Source organism: Phoenix dactylifera, chromosome 1 (genome assembly GCF_051530095.1).
Source record: "Phoenix dactylifera cultivar Ajwa chromosome 1, Ajwa_hap1_PhDact_Kaust_v1.1, whole genome shotgun sequence".
NCBI classification, from domain to species: Eukaryota; Viridiplantae; Streptophyta; class Magnoliopsida; order Arecales; family Arecaceae; genus Phoenix; species Phoenix dactylifera.
The window spans coordinates 46,550,752-46,571,472 of record NC_143190.1 but is presented as its reverse complement, the minus strand read 5'-3'; the positions used below and the strand labels follow the sequence as shown (position 1 = coordinate 46,571,472).

General features: G+C 45.4%; 1 protein-coding gene across 4 annotated transcripts in view; it reads left to right on the top strand.

Annotated features, from left to right (window-relative positions):
* The window catches only part of LOC103723479 (uncharacterized), a 50,175-nt gene extending 35,233 nt beyond the window's left edge, over positions 1-14,942 (top strand). For 2 of the 4 annotated variants that reach the window (XM_089924634.1, XM_089924633.1), the window contains 9 exons: positions 3,659-5,020; positions 7,260-7,388; positions 7,480-7,803; positions 7,913-8,020; positions 8,127-8,454; positions 10,853-11,127; positions 11,316-11,568; positions 12,987-13,261; positions 14,060-14,942. In XM_089924634.1, coding sequence (XP_089780760.1) covers positions 7,735-7,803; positions 7,913-8,020; positions 8,127-8,454; positions 10,853-11,127; positions 11,316-11,568; positions 12,987-13,261; positions 14,060-14,812 — 2,061 coding nt within the window. In that variant the 5' untranslated portion in view covers positions 3,659-5,020; positions 7,260-7,388; positions 7,480-7,734 and the 3' untranslated portion in view covers positions 14,813-14,942. Of the gene's footprint in view, positions 1-3,658; positions 7,159-7,259; positions 7,389-7,479; positions 7,804-7,912; positions 8,021-8,126; positions 8,455-10,852; positions 11,128-11,315; positions 11,569-12,986; positions 13,262-14,059 lie in introns of all 4 variants that reach the window. The other 2 variants (XM_089924635.1, XM_089924637.1) reach the window with 2 other exon arrangements.
* The last annotated feature ends 5,779 nt before the right edge of the window (positions 14,943-20,721 follow it).

Sequence of the window (20,721 nt, the reverse complement as noted above, 5' to 3'; positions counted from 1 at the left end):
TGGCCAAGCATACCAGTTAGCTCAAGATGTAGATAGTTTCTTACAAGCCCCTGTAGTGAGGTGTACCGACCCTCGACCCATGGCTCCAAGAGCCCGACCTAATCAAAACTACCTCCCACAACCCAGGCAGTTTTCCAATCCTTCTAACCAACCCGGCCCTAGCCAAGCACCGATTAGGACATCCCCGATACCTGTCCAGAACCATTCAAATGATAAAGAAAAGGGCATACTAGGTCCCAATCCTCCTTCTAGAAGCCAAATCCAATGTTTTAGGTGCCAAAAATTTGGCCATATAGCATCCCAGTGTAATGCCAAGACCTATCTCATGACTGAACTAGAAGTTGGGACTCAAGCGAATGAATGTGTTGAAGAAGTCTATAAGCCAAACATTGAGGATTTTGTAGAAGACTTTGGAGACGAACAGACCGGGTTAGAGTTTCTCCAGGCTGAACCCCAAAAGAAGCCCACTGATCCAAATAACCAAAATCCTAGGCTTCATGTGGTTAGGTGCACTCTAACTCAGACTAAGACCGAACAAGATTGGCGTAGGACCTCCCTATTTTACACACTCATTAAGATCAATGATAAAACATGCAAAATCCTATTTGATAGCGGAAGTTGTATTAATACCATTGCTTCTGGAGTTGTCTCCCGCCTCGGCCTGAAATCTACCCCTCATCCCAATCCATATAAAGTAGCTTGGGTAGATAAGACATCTCTTTCGGTGTCGGAAAGATGCCTCGTCCCGATTCAATTCCTATCCTATAAAGATGAAATCTGGTGCGACTGCATTCCGATGGATATAGGTCAAGTCATCCTAGGGAGGCCTTGGCTATACGATATGGACGTCACACTTCATGGGCGTTCGAATTCGTGTAGCTTTATGTTCCAGGGTCGGAAAATTATACTGAACTCATTGCCTCCTAGAGAGTCCGCCCCTGAAAAGAAGAGTACCACTCTACGAAAAGATGAACCATTTCACATCATTACTTCGAAAGAGGTAATGAAAGATATCGAAAGCCAATCATCTGTGTTTGCCCTTGTGGCTAGAGCCATCAGTATGGAGTCGAACCTTGAGCACCCACCAGTAGTAGTTTTCCTGTTGGAGGAGTTCCACTCTGTTTTTCCTAAGGATCTTCCAGATACACTTCTTCCGATGCGTGACATCCAGCACGCGATTGACCTCGTTCTCGGAGTACCCTTGCCAAATCTCCCCCATCATAGGCGCAACCTAAACGAGTACACTGAACTGCAACGCCAAGTTGACGAACTCCACATCCGAGGGTATATTCGTGAGAGTTTGAGCCCCAGTGTTGTACCTGCACTCCTCACTCCCAAGAAAGATGACTCTTGGAGGATGTGAATTGATAGCTGTGTTATTGATAAAATCACGATTAAGTATCATTTTTCCATTCTTAGGCTGGACGACCTCTTAGATTTTATGTCTAGTGTCACGATCCCATGGCAAGATGTCAGTATGGACTTTGTGTTAGGACTTCCTAGTACCTATATCAAGAACGATTCCATATTTATGGTTGTGGACCATTTTTCAAATATGGCTCCCTTTCTCCTATGTCCTAGGACTTCTAACGCTTCTAGATTTGCCAAACTTTATTTCAATGAAGTCGTTAGACCTCCTGATCTTCCAAAATCTATTATATATGATAGAAATGTTAGATTCGTGAGCTCATTTAGGAAAATGCTTAGGCACATGATTGGCACTAAATTAAAATTTTCGTCGGCCTATGTTAGGACTTCAGATTTAATGTTACCGACCATCGAGTTTGCATGTAATAGTTTGGTTAATAGGTCCTTAGGCATGAGTTCCTTCAAAGTGGTGAATGGATATAAACCTAGGCAACCCATAGACTTGATTTCCATATCTCATCAACATAAAGTCTCTGAGTCTGCACAATCATTTGCATCACACCTGCATTCATTGCATCAGAAAATCAGCAAACGTATTCACTCTAATAACTTAAAATATAAATCCCTTACTGATTTGCACAGACGTTATAAAGAGTTGAATGTAGGAGATTCTGTCATGGTGAGAATTAGATCTGAACGGCTTTCTTCGGAAACATTCAAAAAGTTGCAATCTCGTAGTGCGGGACCGTTCAAAATCCTAAAGAAAATCAGTTCGAATGCTTATGTTGTAGATTTTTCTGAAGCCTATGGGATTAGTGCGACATTTAATATTGAAGATTTAGTCCCATACAAAATATCCACATTCATTTCTTCTGACCCTTTTGTTGCTACACCTGCCTTTGTTGATCACCTTGACCCATCAACTGCTATTGAGCCTCCACCTCCCAAATTTCATGCACGCAGAGAACAAATAGAACATATATTGGATGAGCAGGTTATTTCAACCAGGAACGGTGGTTACCAACGTTACCTTGTTCGGTGGAAAGGTCGACCAAAGTCTGATGTGATGTGGATTTTCAGAGCACAGTTGCAGCGCCTTGACCCCGATCTTCTGGAGCAGTACGACAGCCGGCCAGACCTGTACTCGACGGGGTCGAGTTTTTCTCACCCGGGAGGAGTTGATGGGGACATCAGAGCCCTTCATCCAGATGATCCTGAGCCCCCAGATTGAGTCAGACCCGTTTATTTGCATATTTATTTTATTTATTTTATTTCTGGGTTCATTTGCATTTTAGGGCTTATTTGTGTTATTTGTGGGCTTATTAGGAGTTATTTTTGTGTAAGAGGATTTTATGTTAACTGTGTTTATTTGGCCCTATATATAGGGGACTATTTTCATGATTAGGGTTTTAATGAATGAAGAATTAAGCATTTTCTTTTTCCCACATTTTCCTCTCTTCTCTTCCTCCTTCCTTCTCCTTCTTCTCTTCTTCTTCTTCCTTCTCTTCTCTTACTTTCTACCACCGCAATCATTCTTCCCGGATCTGGTTCGGCATCAGCCAGCCAACCCATATAGATGCTGCCCATACCCTATCATATAACTATATCCAAATCTATTTTTTAATTTATTTATAGTCTACATGAAATATATAATTAATCACAATTTAATAGTTTCGTACAAAGCTAGACTAAGTAACACCATAATTCTTGTAACATCACATCAACACATAATACATATAACAATAATAAAATATCCACAATTATATAAGATACATTTATATAAAAAACTTTCATAATCATGTAATCGATTGTGATGAGGGATTCTTACCTTTATCAATGACAGGCTCAAACACTGGGTACACCAATTCTTTTCTCGATCTACGAACTCGAGGGCAAAATGGTCCGTGTGACACCTTTTTGCTCAGATGATAGCTCACCTACAGAGCCAATTTTTTATCATCAGAATAATCATAACCATCTATGGATTATGGTAGATGATTATAACAAGACAAAGCCAAAAATCTGAGGCCTCTTCTACGATCGTATGATACTAACCTGAAACCCTCTTGCGGCGGCATAATACTAATCAAGAACCCTCCCGCGACCGCATAATCCGGCCTAGAACCTTCTTAGGGCCGTATAATGCCAATCCAAAGATAGGGTTGTTATTTATTTATTTATTTATTTAAAAAAGCTGGCCATGCTTGCATTGTTGACAGATCCATCTTTTGCTTTCATATTTTACCATCAAATCTTTTATGTGACTCTGTCATGGGCCCTGCCACACCAGGCATGCGCACGTGTGCGGGAAGCGAGCAACATAACATCACCGAGACAAAAGAAATTATAGCTGACATTGTATGGACCAAAATGGCCATGTATCATGCGGCCATCACGACATCTCCTTACATTCGGATAAAACCCCAACCGAAATCATCGGTAGAGAGGGTTTCGAGGTGGAGGGAGAGGGATAAGGGAAGACCACCCTGCTTACGGCCCTGGCTGCTCGCCTCGCCCGCCCCGGCCGTCTCCTCTCCGGTAGCGTCCGCTACAATGGCCGGCCCTTCTCCAACCCGCTCCGGCGCAATATGGGCTTCTCCATCCTCTACCCCCACCTCACCGTCTCCGAGACCCTCCTCTACACCGCCCTCCGCCTCCCGCACACCCTCTCCCGCCCCGAGAAGGCCGCCCAGGCCGAGGAGGTCATGGCCGAGCTCGGCCTCCTCGGCTGCCGCAACAGCATGACTGGCGGGGCCCTAATGCGCGGGATCACCGGCGGGGAGCGCAAGTGGGTCAGCATCGGCCAGGAGCTGCTCATCAACCACAGCATGCTGCTACTCGACGAGCCTACCTCCGGCCTCGACTCCACCATCGCCGGCCGGATCGTGACCAGCATCGCCGACCTCACCCGGGAGGGAGGACCGTGGTGATGACCATCCACCTGCCCTCCAGCCGGATCTTCTACATGTTCCACAATATCCTGCTGCTCTCCGACGGCCACACCGACTACTTCGGCAAGGGCTCCGATGCCATGAACTATTTCGCCAGCATCGGCTACATCTCCTCTCCGGCCGCCGCATTCCCGTTCCCGCCCGGTCGAACCGTCCGACCCCGAAGGCCGACTTCGATGGCGGAAGGAGAACCAAGCAATCGATTCGTCCCCAAATCGATTCGTCGCCAAATCGATTCGTCGCGTAACTCGCGTTCTCCCTCTCGCACGGGTGATGGGCGTAGGCCTCGGCGTGCTCGGTTCTGGGCTTTGAAATTGTGAGACGGGCCGCTCGCGTCTCAGGATTTCATCTCCGTAGACGGCCCGGGCCGGCCTCGCTCTTTGGAAATTTTCTTTATATTTTCCCAGGATGTTCGATTCCGAGTCTAACTCGGATTATCTGAAGACCTTTCTGAATTCGGCCAAGGAGAGAGAAAGACTGAGCGGAAAAAAGAAAAAAAAACAACGAACAGAAAAACACAGAGCGAGCAGAGATGGAGGAAGATGAAGGCATTGGACACCTTGCGCCCGGCTACCGCTTCAGGCCTTTTCCCGAGGAGCTGGTGGAATTCTACCTTCGGCCCAGATTGTTGAACCAACCCCTACCATGCCAGGCTATCAAAGAGTTGAACCTCTACGATTTCCACCCCAGGGATATCTTAGGTTCGTTCTGCGCCTTCTCTTCTTAAAGTTTCCTTTTAAAAACATAGTTAGAGTTACCATTATAGTTCATTATCCTTGCCTAGAATCTTAATAAACTAGTTTGGTCTAAATTTGTTTCTTAACTCTATCTAAAGCTAGCATGTAGAACAGAAAACGATGTGCTTTATTTTTTAAAAAAAATTCAGTTCCTGAAAGCAATGGATCGTTTTTCTTTTGAAACAGATACTTGTTTCTTTCTGTGTTGAATTTTTGAAACTTTACTTCTAAATCGTAGTTTGGCTGAGTAATAATTTCACCTTTGCTGCGAAGGACCGTGATGATTTGAACACGACGATGAAAGATTTTTTTTTTTTTTTCAATAACACTACAACAGTTTCTTCTAGCTGTGTTGTAGAAGGGAAAAAAAAAAATACACATACAACGTAAAATATACCACTGTACCACTTGTTGACTTTAAATTGCATATGTTTTTCTTTGTGTTTTTTCCAACCCAAACTCTGGAGGCAGGCAAGAATGGGCAATCTAGTTTGAATGTATGACCTTATTGTTTTAAAGACAGCAGAGATCTCTGTCTATATTATTTTTGTCCCGTGCTCACTAGGAACAGAAAATTCTCCCACAAAAAGCTCTTGTTGCACAGTCTTGATCAGTTGGCAACCCAATTAGCTATTTGGTTAGCTTCTTTTCTTTCCTTTTTTTTCCGTAGAAATTTGGTTAGCTTCTTTATGCTCATGCTCGTGTACATATGCGAGGAAGCTATGGAATTGGCATGAAATGTAGCAAACAACTGATACTCCACTAGTGTAAAATATTACTTATAGACACTTCTTTTATGCCCCAAAATATATACTTGTTGCATATATTTATTTGTGTTTGACAAGATTCAAGCGGAATTATATTTAATTTCATGGGCTGCAACATATTATTCTGAGTCGTGTTAAGTCAGGACCAGCATATTTGGATTATGCCCAGTTATGACTCAATCAAAGATTTGTGGTGTTTAATGACCTGCATCCAACTCCACGAAGTCCACAATCCAAATCTCCTAAAGACTTCCATTCATCTGATCTACTCAAATATCTTAAAAGAGACGCTGCCCATGTCGGATCAGGTTCTTGTCGAATCCAGGTCTACCATGTTTTATTTGCAGAGATAAATTCAAAGAAAAGCAAATTTATTGGTCATTATCTAATAACAAAAAATTCCTTTCAATTTTATTGTTACATACTGTTGCTGGTGGTCCAAACCGAGAATGATTGGCACAGCGGTGTGAACGGGGTTCCGTTTGGGTTGCCTTGGTTGGTGTTGATTGCGCTCCACCTTCCACCGGGAAACCTGCAAGCAAGCCTCGCACCACCACTAGGGTAGTGGGGGCCCTCCGACGATCAAGTCAGAGGAGATTGGAGGAGAAGGAGAGATAATAGTAGCAAGTAGGAGAATGCTCTGGAAGTTCTTGCTTACCCCCCCCTTCTTCCCCCAGCCGCATATATACCAGGCTGGGGGGTCTTTCAGGGGGGTTCGTCATCGTGGGGCACGATGGAGCTGCCACTGACACGGCCGTTACAGGGCGTCGTGGGGCAGCGCTGGGTACGGACATGACAGGGCGTAGTGGAGCTCCGCCTTGTACGGCCGTTACAGGGGATCGTGGAGCAGCGCCAGATACAACCGTTGCAGGGAGTAGTGGAGCAGGAGGCTGCGGCGTGCCTCTGGGGAATAGCCTGTCGTTGTCGAGAGATGTCCGACTCGGGGTCGGGCTGCGGAGACGAAGATGTCCGACTCGGGGTCGGATTGCTGGATCAAGGGGCAGCCGACTCGGGGTCGGGCTGCGGAGCCGAAGATGTCCGACTCGGGGTCGGATTGCTGGATCAAGGGGCAGCCGACTCGGGGTCGGGCTGCGGAGCCGAAGATGTCCGACTCGGGGTCGGATTGCTGGATCAAGGGGCTGCCGTAGTCTTCCTGGGTGCGCGCGCCGGTCACGTGGGGCATGGTGCAGTGCAAAATCATGAGGATATAATGAATGAGGATCAGATGAATGATGAACTTGGGATTGATCCACGACAAAGCAATGGCCGAGAACCAACCCTTAAAGCCCCTGTTGATGCAAATGGAAAAGTGATTGTTAGGTGCACAAGAGGAATGTATGAAAATATCACTTTCTTATATCACTAATTTGAATTTATGTGTTTGTTGCATTTAAAGTATTTAATTTATTTTCTAATGAATATTTTTTAAATTGCAGGTTTCTTGATTATGAGGTCAGTCACAAAGCTGTTGCTATCATGCGCCAATTTTTCAATGGTCCGTGGTTGTCATGGAGGGAGGTCCCTACACATGCTAAAGTTGGAATGTGGAACAAATTTGAGATGATGTAATTAAGTTATATTTCTTATCATTAACTTTTGCCCTTGTTACACATGCCAATTAATAAGTCTGATTACTTGCGACCTTTTTTTTGTTAGGAGATACACACAATTCTTCCAGGACAATTGCATCATGTGCATCAAGTTTGGGACAAGCATTGTCAGCGACGGTTGACAACCTCATTAGGGAGGGTCAGAAGCCAAAAGCTTTTGGAAGCAAAAGGAGATTTAAATAAAGCCCGTGATAAACCCCCTAATTGGATCTCTAGAGAAAATTGGAATAAGCTAATTGATATTTGGATCTCCCCAAAATGGAAGAAGAAATCAGAAGCCAACAAAAATAATAGAAACACCATGAAGAATGGTAGCATCTCTAAACACTGTGGAGGATCAATCGCATTTGTCAATCATGACGAACGACTGGTACATATCTTTATTCAATTAGATTTCTATAATAATTTTTATATTATTGTTCAATCATCTTAAATTAGCCCATTATATGTTAATGATTTTTTTCTTTTCTCTTTTGTAGAAATTAAAGTTAGGTAGGGAGCCAACAATAGTTGAATCTTTTAATCGGACGCATAAGACAAAGCAAGGCATGGGAGGATATGTAGATAAGAGAAGTGAAGCTGTCATGGTAAGTATAATTTTTTTATGATTCATAAATATTATTGAGCTTGCTCATGTTTATCTCTTGTTTGATCCACCATAATGTTTTTCTCTTCTTTTAAATCAACTGGCAGGCAAAGTATTCAGCTGAATACTCCAAAAAATATGGTGATGCCTCCACCTCAGATGCTCCTCCACGTGATTATGACTTGTGGTTTGAGGCAACTGGTGTCCCAACTCATGGCCATGTCTATGGCTTTAGTCCCCTAGAGGATCTCACTGGAATTATTGGGCAATCATCATCCTCTTCCACCTCTACAAGTCAAGCTCCAGAGCTGTACACTCATGAAGACCTTCTACGTATTCTTGAGCAGGAAAAGAAAAAATGGCAAGAGGAGGTTCTTCAAAAGATGAGAGAAGAGATTGGCTTTGGAACAAGGCATGCAGATCGGGGGTGTAATGGTGATTCTGGTTCTACTGATCATGCTTCATTATGATTGTTTTTGCCTTAGATGATAGGTCCTTGCATTCTTAGGAGGAATGAAATCTCTGTTGATCTTTATGACATATTTTTAGACTTTGATTTTGATGGATTCAGGACATGTTGATGCCAATTTTGAATGATATTTAAAATGACTTTTGCGTAATGTTGAATGCCTTTGCTATTAATGATATTATTATTATTATTATTATGAGCCAATCAATGTACCAAATGTACCAGGTTATTAGATTGTGATCGGTGACCAAATTTTGGTTACTAAATTGTTTACCAAGTATTGTGACGAGCAGTCATAAACTTAGTGACAGGATTTTGGTTAATAAAAATTGATTTTGCTCAGCGCGTTTGTAACCAATTAGTGACGGTAAACTTATCACTAGGTCAGTGACGGGATTAATGACAAATGTAGTGACAAAATGTGTGACCATGTCTGTGACGACTAAATCTGTCACTAAAGGTTGTGACAGATCAGTGACCAAACTTGTGACCGCATTCTGTGACAAAATCAGTGACCAAGTTACCTTCGTCACTAACTCCGCAACTAGATAGTGACGGAAAATACATAATTTCTTAAATTTTTAATTCTTGAATTTGTAACGGCTTAGTGACGGCGGTTCTGTCACGGGAGTTAGTGACGGGAATCTCCGCCGTCACTGATAATTTAGTGACGCGTGTTTTTGTAACCAAATCAGTGACGGGAGCTCCGGTCACCAATTCCATATTAGTAACCGGAAACACGGTATAGTGACGGGAATCTCCGTCACTATACGCGTGTTTTCTGGTAGTGTAAGTTCCCCCGTAACACATACTATGGTCAGGTAATATATACAAACCAAATTAGTCATATTACAAGTGTATGCCAAGCAATAATTAAATCAAAACACAGTTTTTATAACATAATCCTCACTAATATAAGTGTACAGCTTTTTAGCTTTATCTAATATAAAAAATTATATATAATCAAAACCATGTTTTTGAGTGACCTTATTTTGGTGTATTTCATACACACAAAGTGTCTGATGGAAATACCAGTCTGAGAGTGTTGACAGTCCTGAAAATACTGTACAAAGATCGTAGCAGCATTTCTCGACATGCCAACAGATACACACACACACACACACGTCTGAAAGCAATCAAGGATCCATAGCGGCTAAAATATAAAATTTCTTAAACTGATGAACATGAAAAAAAAAAATTGAAATGAAGGGGGAGGAGAAAAATGCGAGGAGAGAGAGGGGCAAATAAAAGTGATATTAGTGGGTGCACAGAATGATAATGCGGTATATACTTAATGCCTTATCAGTTCAAAACAAATTGACCTGTCATTATCAATGAAGTCCTCATAATTATCCTGGGGGTTGAATTTTTCAGTTATGCATCTCATGTCAGTATTTTAGGCCCGATACCAAGTCACCGAAGCAGCAGATTTATTGGATTATTAAGTCCAGAACTTCATTATAGTGATAGGTGATATTCCTTGGTTATTTGCTTTTCAGTGATTTTGTTAGTTAAATGCATGGCTTCTTAAAGACTCGAAACTCTTTACTTATGCAAACAAAATATTACTGCAATCTTATGTGAATGTTGCTCATCAGTTGCTTATATGTAAGCTGTTATATACAATCATCATAATATCACTTTTTTAATAAGAAGAATTAAGCCATGAGAATTTGGTGCAAATCAATTTAGAACTATAAATTGTACGAGTACCTTTTAAGATACAGTTCTGGAATTCCTGTCCGTTTATTTGAACGAGTCAATTGCACTTGTCGCCTTAATTTGAAAAACTACATTCTCGGTTAGGAGAAAAAAAAAACAAGGGAAGTCTTGAAACTTTGACATTATGGTTAATGGTCATTTGCTTAATGTACTTCTTTTGATATTTTAAAAAAAATAAAAAGAAAATATATTCGAGCAAATAATAATTTTGGAGGAAGGACTTAAATTTTTTATTATGTTTAAGGGATGGGAGAGAACCTTAATATGGCATCCACTCGACTGCATCTCAGAATTCATGTATATTTGTTGGAGAGTTAGTATAGATGTGAGACTCTAGTTAGAGTAAATTACAACTGTCATGCAGCTCAACATGTCACACAGTTAGAATAGATTTTATAATATAATTTCTTCATAAATAAAATAACTTTAAAAAATTATAAGATCTAGCATACATAACTATAATTTGGCCAAAAAAGTGAAGAAAGACCGTCCTACGGTTTCTTTCCCACCTAGGTAAATAAAAATATTCATCATATATAGTGAATTGCAAAACTAGCTATTTTGAATGATTCTATCTACCACTTCTATTGCATGTTGGAGGTATTGCTTTTAACTGCAGCAAGAATTATGTGTTTTTCATAGGCAATACACCTGCCGGTAAGCATCTGTATTTCTTCACTCCAAGAAAAATGAAATATCCCAATGGAACAAGGCCTGCTCGCGGAACAAACAGGGGATATTGGAAGGCCTCGGGAAAAGATAAGATCATCAGAGATAAAGACTCAAAGGAGATTGTTCGCAGGAAGTCTCTTGTCTTCCATGAAGGGCACCAAGGTAATGGAACAAGAACAAGATGGCTGATGCAAGAGTACACTATTAAGGAATTCTGGTTTACTACCGATCAAAACAAGAATGAGGTAAACCCCGATAAAATGCATAATCCGTAGCTAGTTTCCGCTCCGACAAATTTTTGCCCGCATTAGCTACCACCTATATATATGGCTACATGTAGCCCTTCATCTCTAGGATGGATTGAACCATCAAATTACGTGCTTTCATACCATTTCTGACATTATATTTTATTTTTAATCTTCTTTTTCTGTAGCTTGGTGCTGTGGCTTTGTGTGCAATATACCTAAAGCCAACACCAAATCAGTCGAGGGATGGTGAGCTTCAAGTGGATGAACAGGAAGAGGAGGATGAAGGCATTGGAAACCTTGCGCCCGGCTACCACTTCTGGCCTTATCCCAAAGAGCTGGTGAAATTCTACCTTCGGCCCAAGCTGTTGAACCAACCCCTACCATGCCAGGCTGTCAAAGAGTTGAACCTCTATGATTTCCACCCCAGGGATATCTTAGGTTCGTTCTGCACCTTTTCTTCTTAAAGTTTTCTTTTAAAGAAATAGTTATAGCTATGATTATAATTAATTATTCTTGGCTGGAATCTTAATAAACTTGTTTGGTCTAAATTTGTTTCTTAACTCTATCTAAAGCATGGAGAACAAAAACCGAAAAAAAGATTTTTGTTTTTAAGTTCAATTTTTGAAAGCAATGGATCATTTTTCTTTTAAAACAGATACTTATTTCTTTCTGTGTTGAATTCTTGAAACTTTATTTCTAAATCGTATTTTGGCTGAGTAATAATTTACCCTTTGCTGCAAGGGACCGTGATGCTTTCAACACGACGATGAAAGAGTGTACAGAAAGAAACGGTTCAGAAGTTTTTTTTTTTTAATAACACTACAATAGTTTCTTCTACTTGTGTTGTACAAGGGAAAAAATCCACATACAACGTAAAATATTTTTCACAAAGAATTTTCTTTCTAAGAGGAATTTTTTATGTAGTCGATTTTTCCAAACTGTGTTTTTAAATTTTATTTTGGTTCGGAAAAGGGATATTATTTCGGGAAAAAAATTCCATATTATGCCATGCAATAGTTTGGTCATTAGCAAGTTCTTTCGCTTAAAAAATAAAGAAAGAAGAATACAAAGTAAAAAACTGATGCAATTATTTGCAATTATTTTTTATATATAAATATTATTGAACCATGATTTTTTTATATGGGACCATTGTGACCATCTTTTGGTATGTTGCAACATAAAATCTTATAATTGCCGTATAAGTATTTCTTACTATGTTTCACTGAGTTTATATGGCATGCTAGTTTTTTTCAAAATTAAAAAAATAAACCTAAACATTAGGTGGACGGCTTGAAAACACATGCGGTTTTAGGAGGAAAAAAACAAGAGAAGTTTTGAAAAGTTGACTAAATTTTGACTTTATGGTTAACAGTCATTTGGTCAACATCCTTTTCTATTTTTTAAAAAAATATATTTGAATAAATAATAATTCTAGAGGAAGGACTTAAGTGATGGCAGAGAACATTAATATCACATCAACTTGGTTGCACCTCAATATTGATGTTTATATATTAGGGAGTTAGAATAGACATGAGACTCTAGTTAGGGTAGATCACAACTGTCATGCAGCCCAATGTGTCGCACAATTAGAATAGAATAGATTTTATAATTTATCTTTTTCATAAATAAAATAATTTTAAAAAATTATAAGATCTAGCATACATAACTACAATTTGGCTAAAAAAGTGAAAAATGAATGTCCTACGGTTTCTTTCCCACCTAGCTAGGTAAATAAAAATATTCATTATATATAGTGAATTGCAAAGCTAGCTATTTTAAATGATTATATCTACCACTTTTATTGTATGCTGGAGGTATTGCTTTTAACTGCAACAAGAATTTTGTGTTTTTCATAGGCAATACACCTGCCGGTAAGCATCTGTATTTCTTCACTCCAAGAAAAATGAAATATCCTAATGGAACAAGGCCTGCTCGCGGAACAAATGGGGGATATTGGAAGGCCTCGGGAAAAGATCAGATCATCAGAGATAAAGATGCAAAAGAGATTGGTCGCAAGAAGTTTCTTGTCTTCCATGAAGGGCACCAAGGTAATGGAACAAGAACAAGATGGCTGATGCAAGAGTACACTATTAAGGAATTCTGGTTCTCTACCGACCAAAACAAGGATGAGGTAAATCTGTTGAAAGCCTTCATGCAACTCTTAATTTCTACAAAGATTAGATGGCATTTCATTAATATAATTTCATGATGAATCTACGTAGAGGGAATGCTAATGTTTATATTCATGCCCGTAGGGTCCATATAATTATGTTGACAAAATATTTCAATTCTAAGATAATGAACTAGTTTCTAGAAGAATCTGTCGAATAAATCTTTTTTCTTTGCTTTTATTGTGCTTCCAATGACCTGCATGGTCAAGATAACCATAATTCTGTACTTATCAAAATCAACAACATAGTATTTTAAACATCCTAGCTAGCTTCTTTAGTATGCAATTAGCTGATTTCTTTATGTTATGATAAATGGCCAGTATAAGCAATAAACTAATATGGCCACTAGATAAGTAGTATCTTTATGAGATAAGTTACAAGATAACTATATTGGTAGATGCTAAATCTGAAAAATCAAAAAGAGAAAAAAAAAATCTGAAGACTCTAAAAGGAAAAGACTTGTACAGTGAAGAACGTATTCAAGAAAAATTCTCCAGCTTTCCCACTGATTAAAACATAAGTGTCAATTTGTTTTGGTGAAAACAAGTGTCAAATTTTTGAATGACATGTAATCATCTTGGAGAAAGACTACATCAGTTGGCACCCGGACCTTTTCTTGGTTGAAATAAGCAATCTGCAGCAAATAGAGAACATATGCATCATCCATAGCTAGTTCTGCTCCGACAAAATTTTTGCCCGTATTTACTTTCGTACCATTTCTGATGCTAAATTTTATTTTTAATCTTCTTTTTCTGTAGCTTGGTGCTCTCGCTTTGTGTGAAATATACTTAAAGCCAACACCAAATCAGTCGAGGGATGGCGAGCTTCAAGTGGATGAACAGGAAGTGGAGGAAGAAGGATCACCATCTCATTCTTCGGATAACATTTTTGCTGATCGTCGAGTTGGGCCACGTCCACCTCCATGCAACAATAGCAAGGACGCCCCGGTCGCTTCTACGAGTGGGTGCCCATCAGCATTCGGCCCCATTACGGCGAGGCCCGGTCCCTCCATGCCATCCATGGGCTACAATAATCTCCAGTGCCACAACATGGCGTCAATTCTCCAATCCAGCCTCAGGCCGGGGGTCCCTCATGCTATGGGGGGTTATCGTAGCAGTCATCAGATCAGGCCATCACCTGCTCATCACCATCGACCTGGCCATGTTGGTTTCGACAATGCCGGTGGTCTTCTCCTGCCTGGGGCCTCGTACCTCCCTAATGGGAATAGGTTGCATACGATGTCTCCGGTGCAGCCTGACGTCTTGGTTCATGCATCCTACTGTCACTGTGTGGTGTCGGAGCCATCATCGTCGCAGTTTGAGAGTTCAGCTTTTTTATCCTTCGGAAACCAGCTGATGCCGTATGGAGAGTTTGGCATTGCAGCTGCTTCATCCTCTCAATATCAACTGCCGCCGCTGCAATTCGACTTTGAAGCTTACCTGCCCATGCCGTCAGACTTCCGAACATCTTCACAAACAACTCTGTGGCCACTACCGAGCCACTTGAGTTGATGGAGGAGAACGTCTAGATTTTCTGGTTCAGTAAAATATATTTGGAATCAAGTGTCTTCTTTTTCTATATTTTTTTTTGGCTGGTCGAGTAGGAGAATCAAGGTTGAGTTTAGTTTTAGTTTTCTTACCAGTTCTATTAGTCTTGGTTGCTCGCTAGGCAGGATGGGTATTGTTGCTGGAAATTGGACCCGGGGGCAATCTTCGGTCGAGGGAGAGGGAGCTGCGGGTCACCACGGCGGGGCGGCGACCAGTCGGCGGGCGGCGTCCTCCATTTGGGGTGGCCGGAGAGAGGGAGCAGGGGGTCCTCACGGCGGGGCGGCGATCCGTCAGCGGGCGGCGTCCACCGTCTGGGGTGCCTGCAGGCAAGCCGGTGGCCGAGTTTTCCGGCGCCGGCCCTCCGACGCTCAAGTCAGGGAGGGGGCAAAGCGTGTAGAGAGAAGATAAACAGTGTTTGTAGGGCACGGAATTTTTCCAACCCCCTCCTGAGAAACCAAGGCTCCCTTTTATAGGTGGGGGTCGGTTTACCTGTGATGTAACAGGGCGGGGCCATAGTACGGCTCGGCATGCGGCTCAGGTCGGCGCACGGTCAGGCGAATCATTGTGCTGATGTCGGCGGTGAGGGCGTCGTACGACCCGAACCAGTACGCTACCAGGCGAATCATTGCATTGGTGTCGGAGGTATGGCCGAGATCAGAGACTTATCATGGTTGACCAGACTCTGCTGGGCTAACTTGCCGTGGAGAGCTGAGAGTCCGTAGATGACAGGAGTCATACGCATTAAATGTGGAGTAAGCCCGAGATCCGCATTAATTGCAGAGTAGGCCGGAGATCCGCATTAATTGCAGAGTAGGCCGGAGATCCGCATTAATTGTGGAGTAAGCCGGAGATCCGCATTGATTGTTGAGTGAACTGGAGGTTTACAGTAGCCATGCGCAATAAATGCTGAAGCAGCGGCAGGATATGGTCCTCGGTTGGACCTCGGAGGAGTACGGCCGTAGTAGGTGGCTGACAAGGGTAGACCTTGAGCATCAGGATTTTCCTAGGTCGGAGGTCTCGAGGTCGGATGTCTTGAGGTCGGGCGTTCCGAGGTCGGACGCCGACTTTGGCTGTTCAGGGTCGGCGATTGTGCGGCTTCTTGGGGGCATTCGTGTCACTTGGGGGGAAAAATCTTATTCCCCCAACACTACCCTCCGACTTCCGAGTTCGAGCGGCTTGCGGGCTCGGACGTGGGAAGTAAAGTCTATCATTAAAGTTGGGGGGCGAATCTCGTCCGCGCCCTCGTGTTTCTCGGAGTTTTTATGGCGAGACCTGCGCCCTTGGGCGTTTCGAGGTTGCTTTATTCTGCAAACTTATGGTGGAGCTCGTATCCTTACGTTTCTCGGAGCGGATGTAACGGGGGTGGCGTCTCTTGGATCGCCAAGATCGCTTCGTGCGGCGGACCCATGATGAGGGTCCTCGGGCTCAACGAGGCGGCGCCTCGATCCCGTAATCGAGACTCCCCGCTTATCAATGAGTGTGCCGTTACGGGTTTCAAAACGGACACGCGGCATGACCTAGGGTCGGACGCTTCCGATCTCGTATTACTGGATCATGGATCCGGCGAGGTGGAGGCTACATCGGGGCTCCACGTGCCCCAGGGCCTTATTAAATGAGGGGAGCGGAGGTGCCGTCCGCTCGTTCTTCAAGGCGATTCGATTCTGCGGACCCATAATGAGGCCCCGAGGTTCGATGGGACAGGGCTTCGATTTCGTACCCGATTTATTGATCCGGAGTGAATACGGTGCCTCGGCCTCCGAGGTCGACACGTGGTACAATCCGGTCGGGGGATGGGAACCGACCCTGCCGATTTGGGCCGTCAAGGGGGTCTATATAAACCTCTCGAGTTTGCCCTAAAGGTTTTATTTGGCTGCCTCTTATTTTTGTTGTCTTTCTCCCTTGCTTCCTTCCTCAACCGAACCTCGCCGTCGGTGCCCGGAGCAATTTTCGGCGATGTCCAGTAGGTCCCTACCCTGTGATTGCTAGGGTTCCTCTTCTCTTTTCCTCCCAGTTTTCATCCTCTGCTTTTAATTTTATTTCGCTCTCCTGTGAAATGGGTCTTGGTCCGGAGGAGGTAGGGTCAAGTCTATCAGGGGAGGAGTTGGAGTTAATCCGCTCCCGGTTTTTCTTCCAGCCCGGGTTTCGTCTCGAAACTGCGGGGCCGGAAGACAGGGTGACGCAGCCGCCCCCAGGTCGAATCGCGGTTTACCGCGAGACGCTTTGGGCCGGCCTACGGTTCCCTGTTCACGAGTTCGTGAACAACTTGCTGGTCGAGTACCAACTCGTCCCAGCGCAGCTCGCTCCGAACTCGTGGAGAACCATCATCGGGTTCCTCTCCCTGTGTCTCGGGCATGGGATCCCGATTACCGTGAGCGTCTTCCGTCGGTGTTTCTTATTAAAGAAGAACCCGGCGGACGCGGAGTGGCTATACTTTGCCTTCCGAGGCGGTATGTCGCTCTTTCACGGGGCCCCTTCCTCTATACATGAGTGGAAGGGGAAATTTTTCTTCCTCGCGTCCGAGGCGCCGTGGGGGTTCAATCCGAGGTGGGGACACCCTCGGTTGAAGGCCCTCAACAAGCTCTCCGAGCCCTCGGGGAGGGAGCAGAGGACCCTGGACTCTCTCCGAGCCCTCGGGAAGGGCTACGACCTGACCGAGCTCCTACGGGAGGACGCCCTGGCGAGCGTGGGTCTGAGCTCGGCGCGCCCCGAGGGTAAGGGTAGTTACATTACTTTCTTTTCTTGTCCTTTGTTTTTACTGCCACTGGTCTGACACTTAGTGAAATTTTTGATTTCAGATATTCCCCATATGCCGACCAGCAACACATCACTTTTTTCCCGCCTTAGGAGGCGAGAGGCCGAGGCCGGGGGAGCTATGCCCCAGCCTCGGAAGAAGGCGAGGTCGGCCGGCGCTTCCACGTCGGCCGGGACGAGTGGCCTTGAGGCGGGGGCCTCCACAGCCGATTCGAGGCGGGCGCGGGTCGTCAGCGACGCGGGCCCAGCGGCCCCTCCTTGCCTTGCCCCCATTGCCCAGCGGGAGGGCCCGGCTTCGGGTTCCTCACAGCGCTCGGGGCCCGAGCCGACCAGGGGCCCTGAAGCAAGCGGCCCCGAGATCCCGAGGCCGGACGTGCCGAGCTTCTCAAGGTACTTTCAAGAGGAGTCGGATGAGCTGGACTCCCCTATCCCTGAGGGGAGTTCAGCTATTCATGATGCTGAGGTCGCACGCGCCGTGTTCCGGCGTGCGATGCTTCCGGCGGACCGGGCCGAATTCCGGAACATTTCGCTGGAAGAGGTCGTTGACAGTGCCTACTGCAACACCACCCGGATAAGTCCTTTTCTCGATTTCCTTAGAGTTATTAGCGAATCCATATGTTTTTGATTCACGATCATTTTGTCTCTTTCTTTACAGCATGTTCACGAGCTCGACACCCTGGTGTTCATCGCCCAGGGATGTCAGGAAGAGACCCGGCGGGTCAGCCGGCAGTTGGAGCCGGCTAAGAAAAGGATCGCCGAGCTGGAGGCGGCGTTGGCCGAGGCCGAGACTCGGCGAGAGGCCACCGAGGCCAGGCGCCTCTCTACGGCGGAGGCGCTTGAGGAGGAAAGGGTTGCTCACGCCCTGACCAGGTCGGCCTTGCGCGCTTCGAAGGCGCGCTTGGGGGAGGTCCAGTCCGAGGTTGCGGGCCTCAAGTACGAAGACGGAGTCTCCCGCCTTAAAATCGAGCAGCTCGAGGTTCGGGAGAGGAGGGCGCTCGAGCGAGCCGAGAACGCCGTGGATCTCTTTAAGGGGTCGCAGGAGTTCCGCGATATGCTCGAGGAGGAGACGGTGGACGGGTTTCTCCGGGGTTTCGAGAACTTCCGGCAGCAGATGGCCCGGTTCTGCCCCCAGTTCGACCTTTCGACGGTCCGTCCGAGGATGAACCTGGGCTACGGGTCCGACACGGAAGACCTTCCTGCCATTTTGACATCCGAGGCAGGATTGTATGAACAAGATCCCGCCGAGCCTTCGACGAGGGCGGCCGAGACGGACGGCGTCCCGGAGGCGGCACCGGTGGCCGAGACGGACGGCGTCCCGGAGGCGGCACCCGAGGCCCCTGCCCCCGACCCTGAGCCTGTGCCGGCTGAAGGTCCCGAGGTCATCACTGTGCCAGACGACCCCGCGGATGTTGCTGCCGCCGCTTAAGACTTAGCGTATTTTTTCATGTCAGGGGACGAGATTGTGGAGGCACACAGGCGGAGAAGATGGATCCTTCCCTGATAGAGATGCTAAAGAAGCGTGGGCAAGACAAGTTAGGGAGAAAGAAAGGTGCTGACTTGAAACGGGAAGGGGGATGGCATGATCTGGAAAGTGCTAAGCCAGTTGGAGAAGACCCCGAGCCTGTGCTGGCTGAAGGTCCCGAGGTCATCACCGTGGACGACCCCGCGGATGTTGCTGCCGCCGCTTAAGACTTGGCGTATTTTTTCTTTTTCATTGTATCCGAGGTCGGCTCTTGAATGGCCGACCTCCAATTTTGTAATTGGCCTTCCGGCCCTTTGTCAATGAAAAAATACTTTTGTCGTTCTGTGCTCGTCTTTTCCTTTCTTGTCGTGAATGAGGCTAGAGCCTTAGCCAACTGCCTCGATGACTTCTAACTTTGTATTTTAGTTTTCGGGCTGCTTAACGAAGTTGCCCTTTTTCCTGAGTTATATCTTGGCCTTCTCGGATTTTAGTCATTCCGACCAAAGGGAGCTCCGAGCTTAGGTTTCTAGAAAATTTCTCTAAGTCCTATAACTCGGATCTTAGAATCACAGAATCTGCCATGCCTGGCCTTTAGGCTACTAAGGCATCAGAGTCGGGCCTTAGCCCTTCAAGTAAGACCGGGCTAGGTCTGTGCGTGCTGTTATTCGGGGGGTCTAGTCGGGTTCCCGAACTCAACTCCGGACCCTTCGCGGGGAACGTGGGCTAATAATCAAATTATTGCCGAAGGTTTTCATAGTTATCGTTCTCGGACTCTGCCGAGATTTCGGTGAGCAAGGCTGGGATTTTCAAAGATTGCCTTGGTATTTGTGTTTGGCTGGTACACTCGCGGCCGGGACCACTTTCTCAGCTAAACATCGGAGTTTACGCATGGGGGCCGTGTTGGGCCCTAATTTATGAAGACTTTGTACAAATTGTGGAGACTTGATGAGCGGAGCATGCATAATGTGGTTAGGAGATCGGTCTTAAGTCGACCCATTGGAGAAGCCCGGCTTTGGGGCGAGATAAGACTCCAACGTTGGATGAGATTCCGCTTAGCAGTATGTAGATAAAATTTGACAAGGAGGGCGTCGAGTTAGATGTACCTCTTGCCTTCTCAGAGTTGTGCTTCACATGGCGGAGTAGGTTGCCTCCCTTCCTCGTCGACCTCCGGAGTCATTTTTGACTTTAAGGGGGCTCGGGCTTCTCACGGACCCGACGGCACCCGCCGAGGTTGAGAGGATTTGGGGAGACTTTATTGATTTGTAGCTCTTTGCGAGGTCGAGGGAGCTTGAGACCCTATGGTCGGACCTCGGGGCGCCCCAACCTTGGTCGAGGGATCTCGCGTCAGGTCGGCGGGTCTGTGGACGCTTTGCTGACCTGTGGTGCCTCCCGAGGTCGAGGGAGTCTGGTTCTCTACGGTCGACCCTCGGGGCATCCCGACCTTAGTCGAGGAATCGTTCGTCAGGTCGGCGGGTCTGGGCACGCTCTACCGACCTGCGACGCTTCCCGAGGTCGAGGGAGTCTGGTTCTCTACGGTCGACCCTCGGGGCATCCCGACCTTAGTCGAGGGATCGTTCGTCAGGTCGGCGGGTCTGGGCACGCTCTACCGACCTGCGACGCTTCCCGAGGTCGAGGGAGTCTGGTTCTCTACGGTCGACTC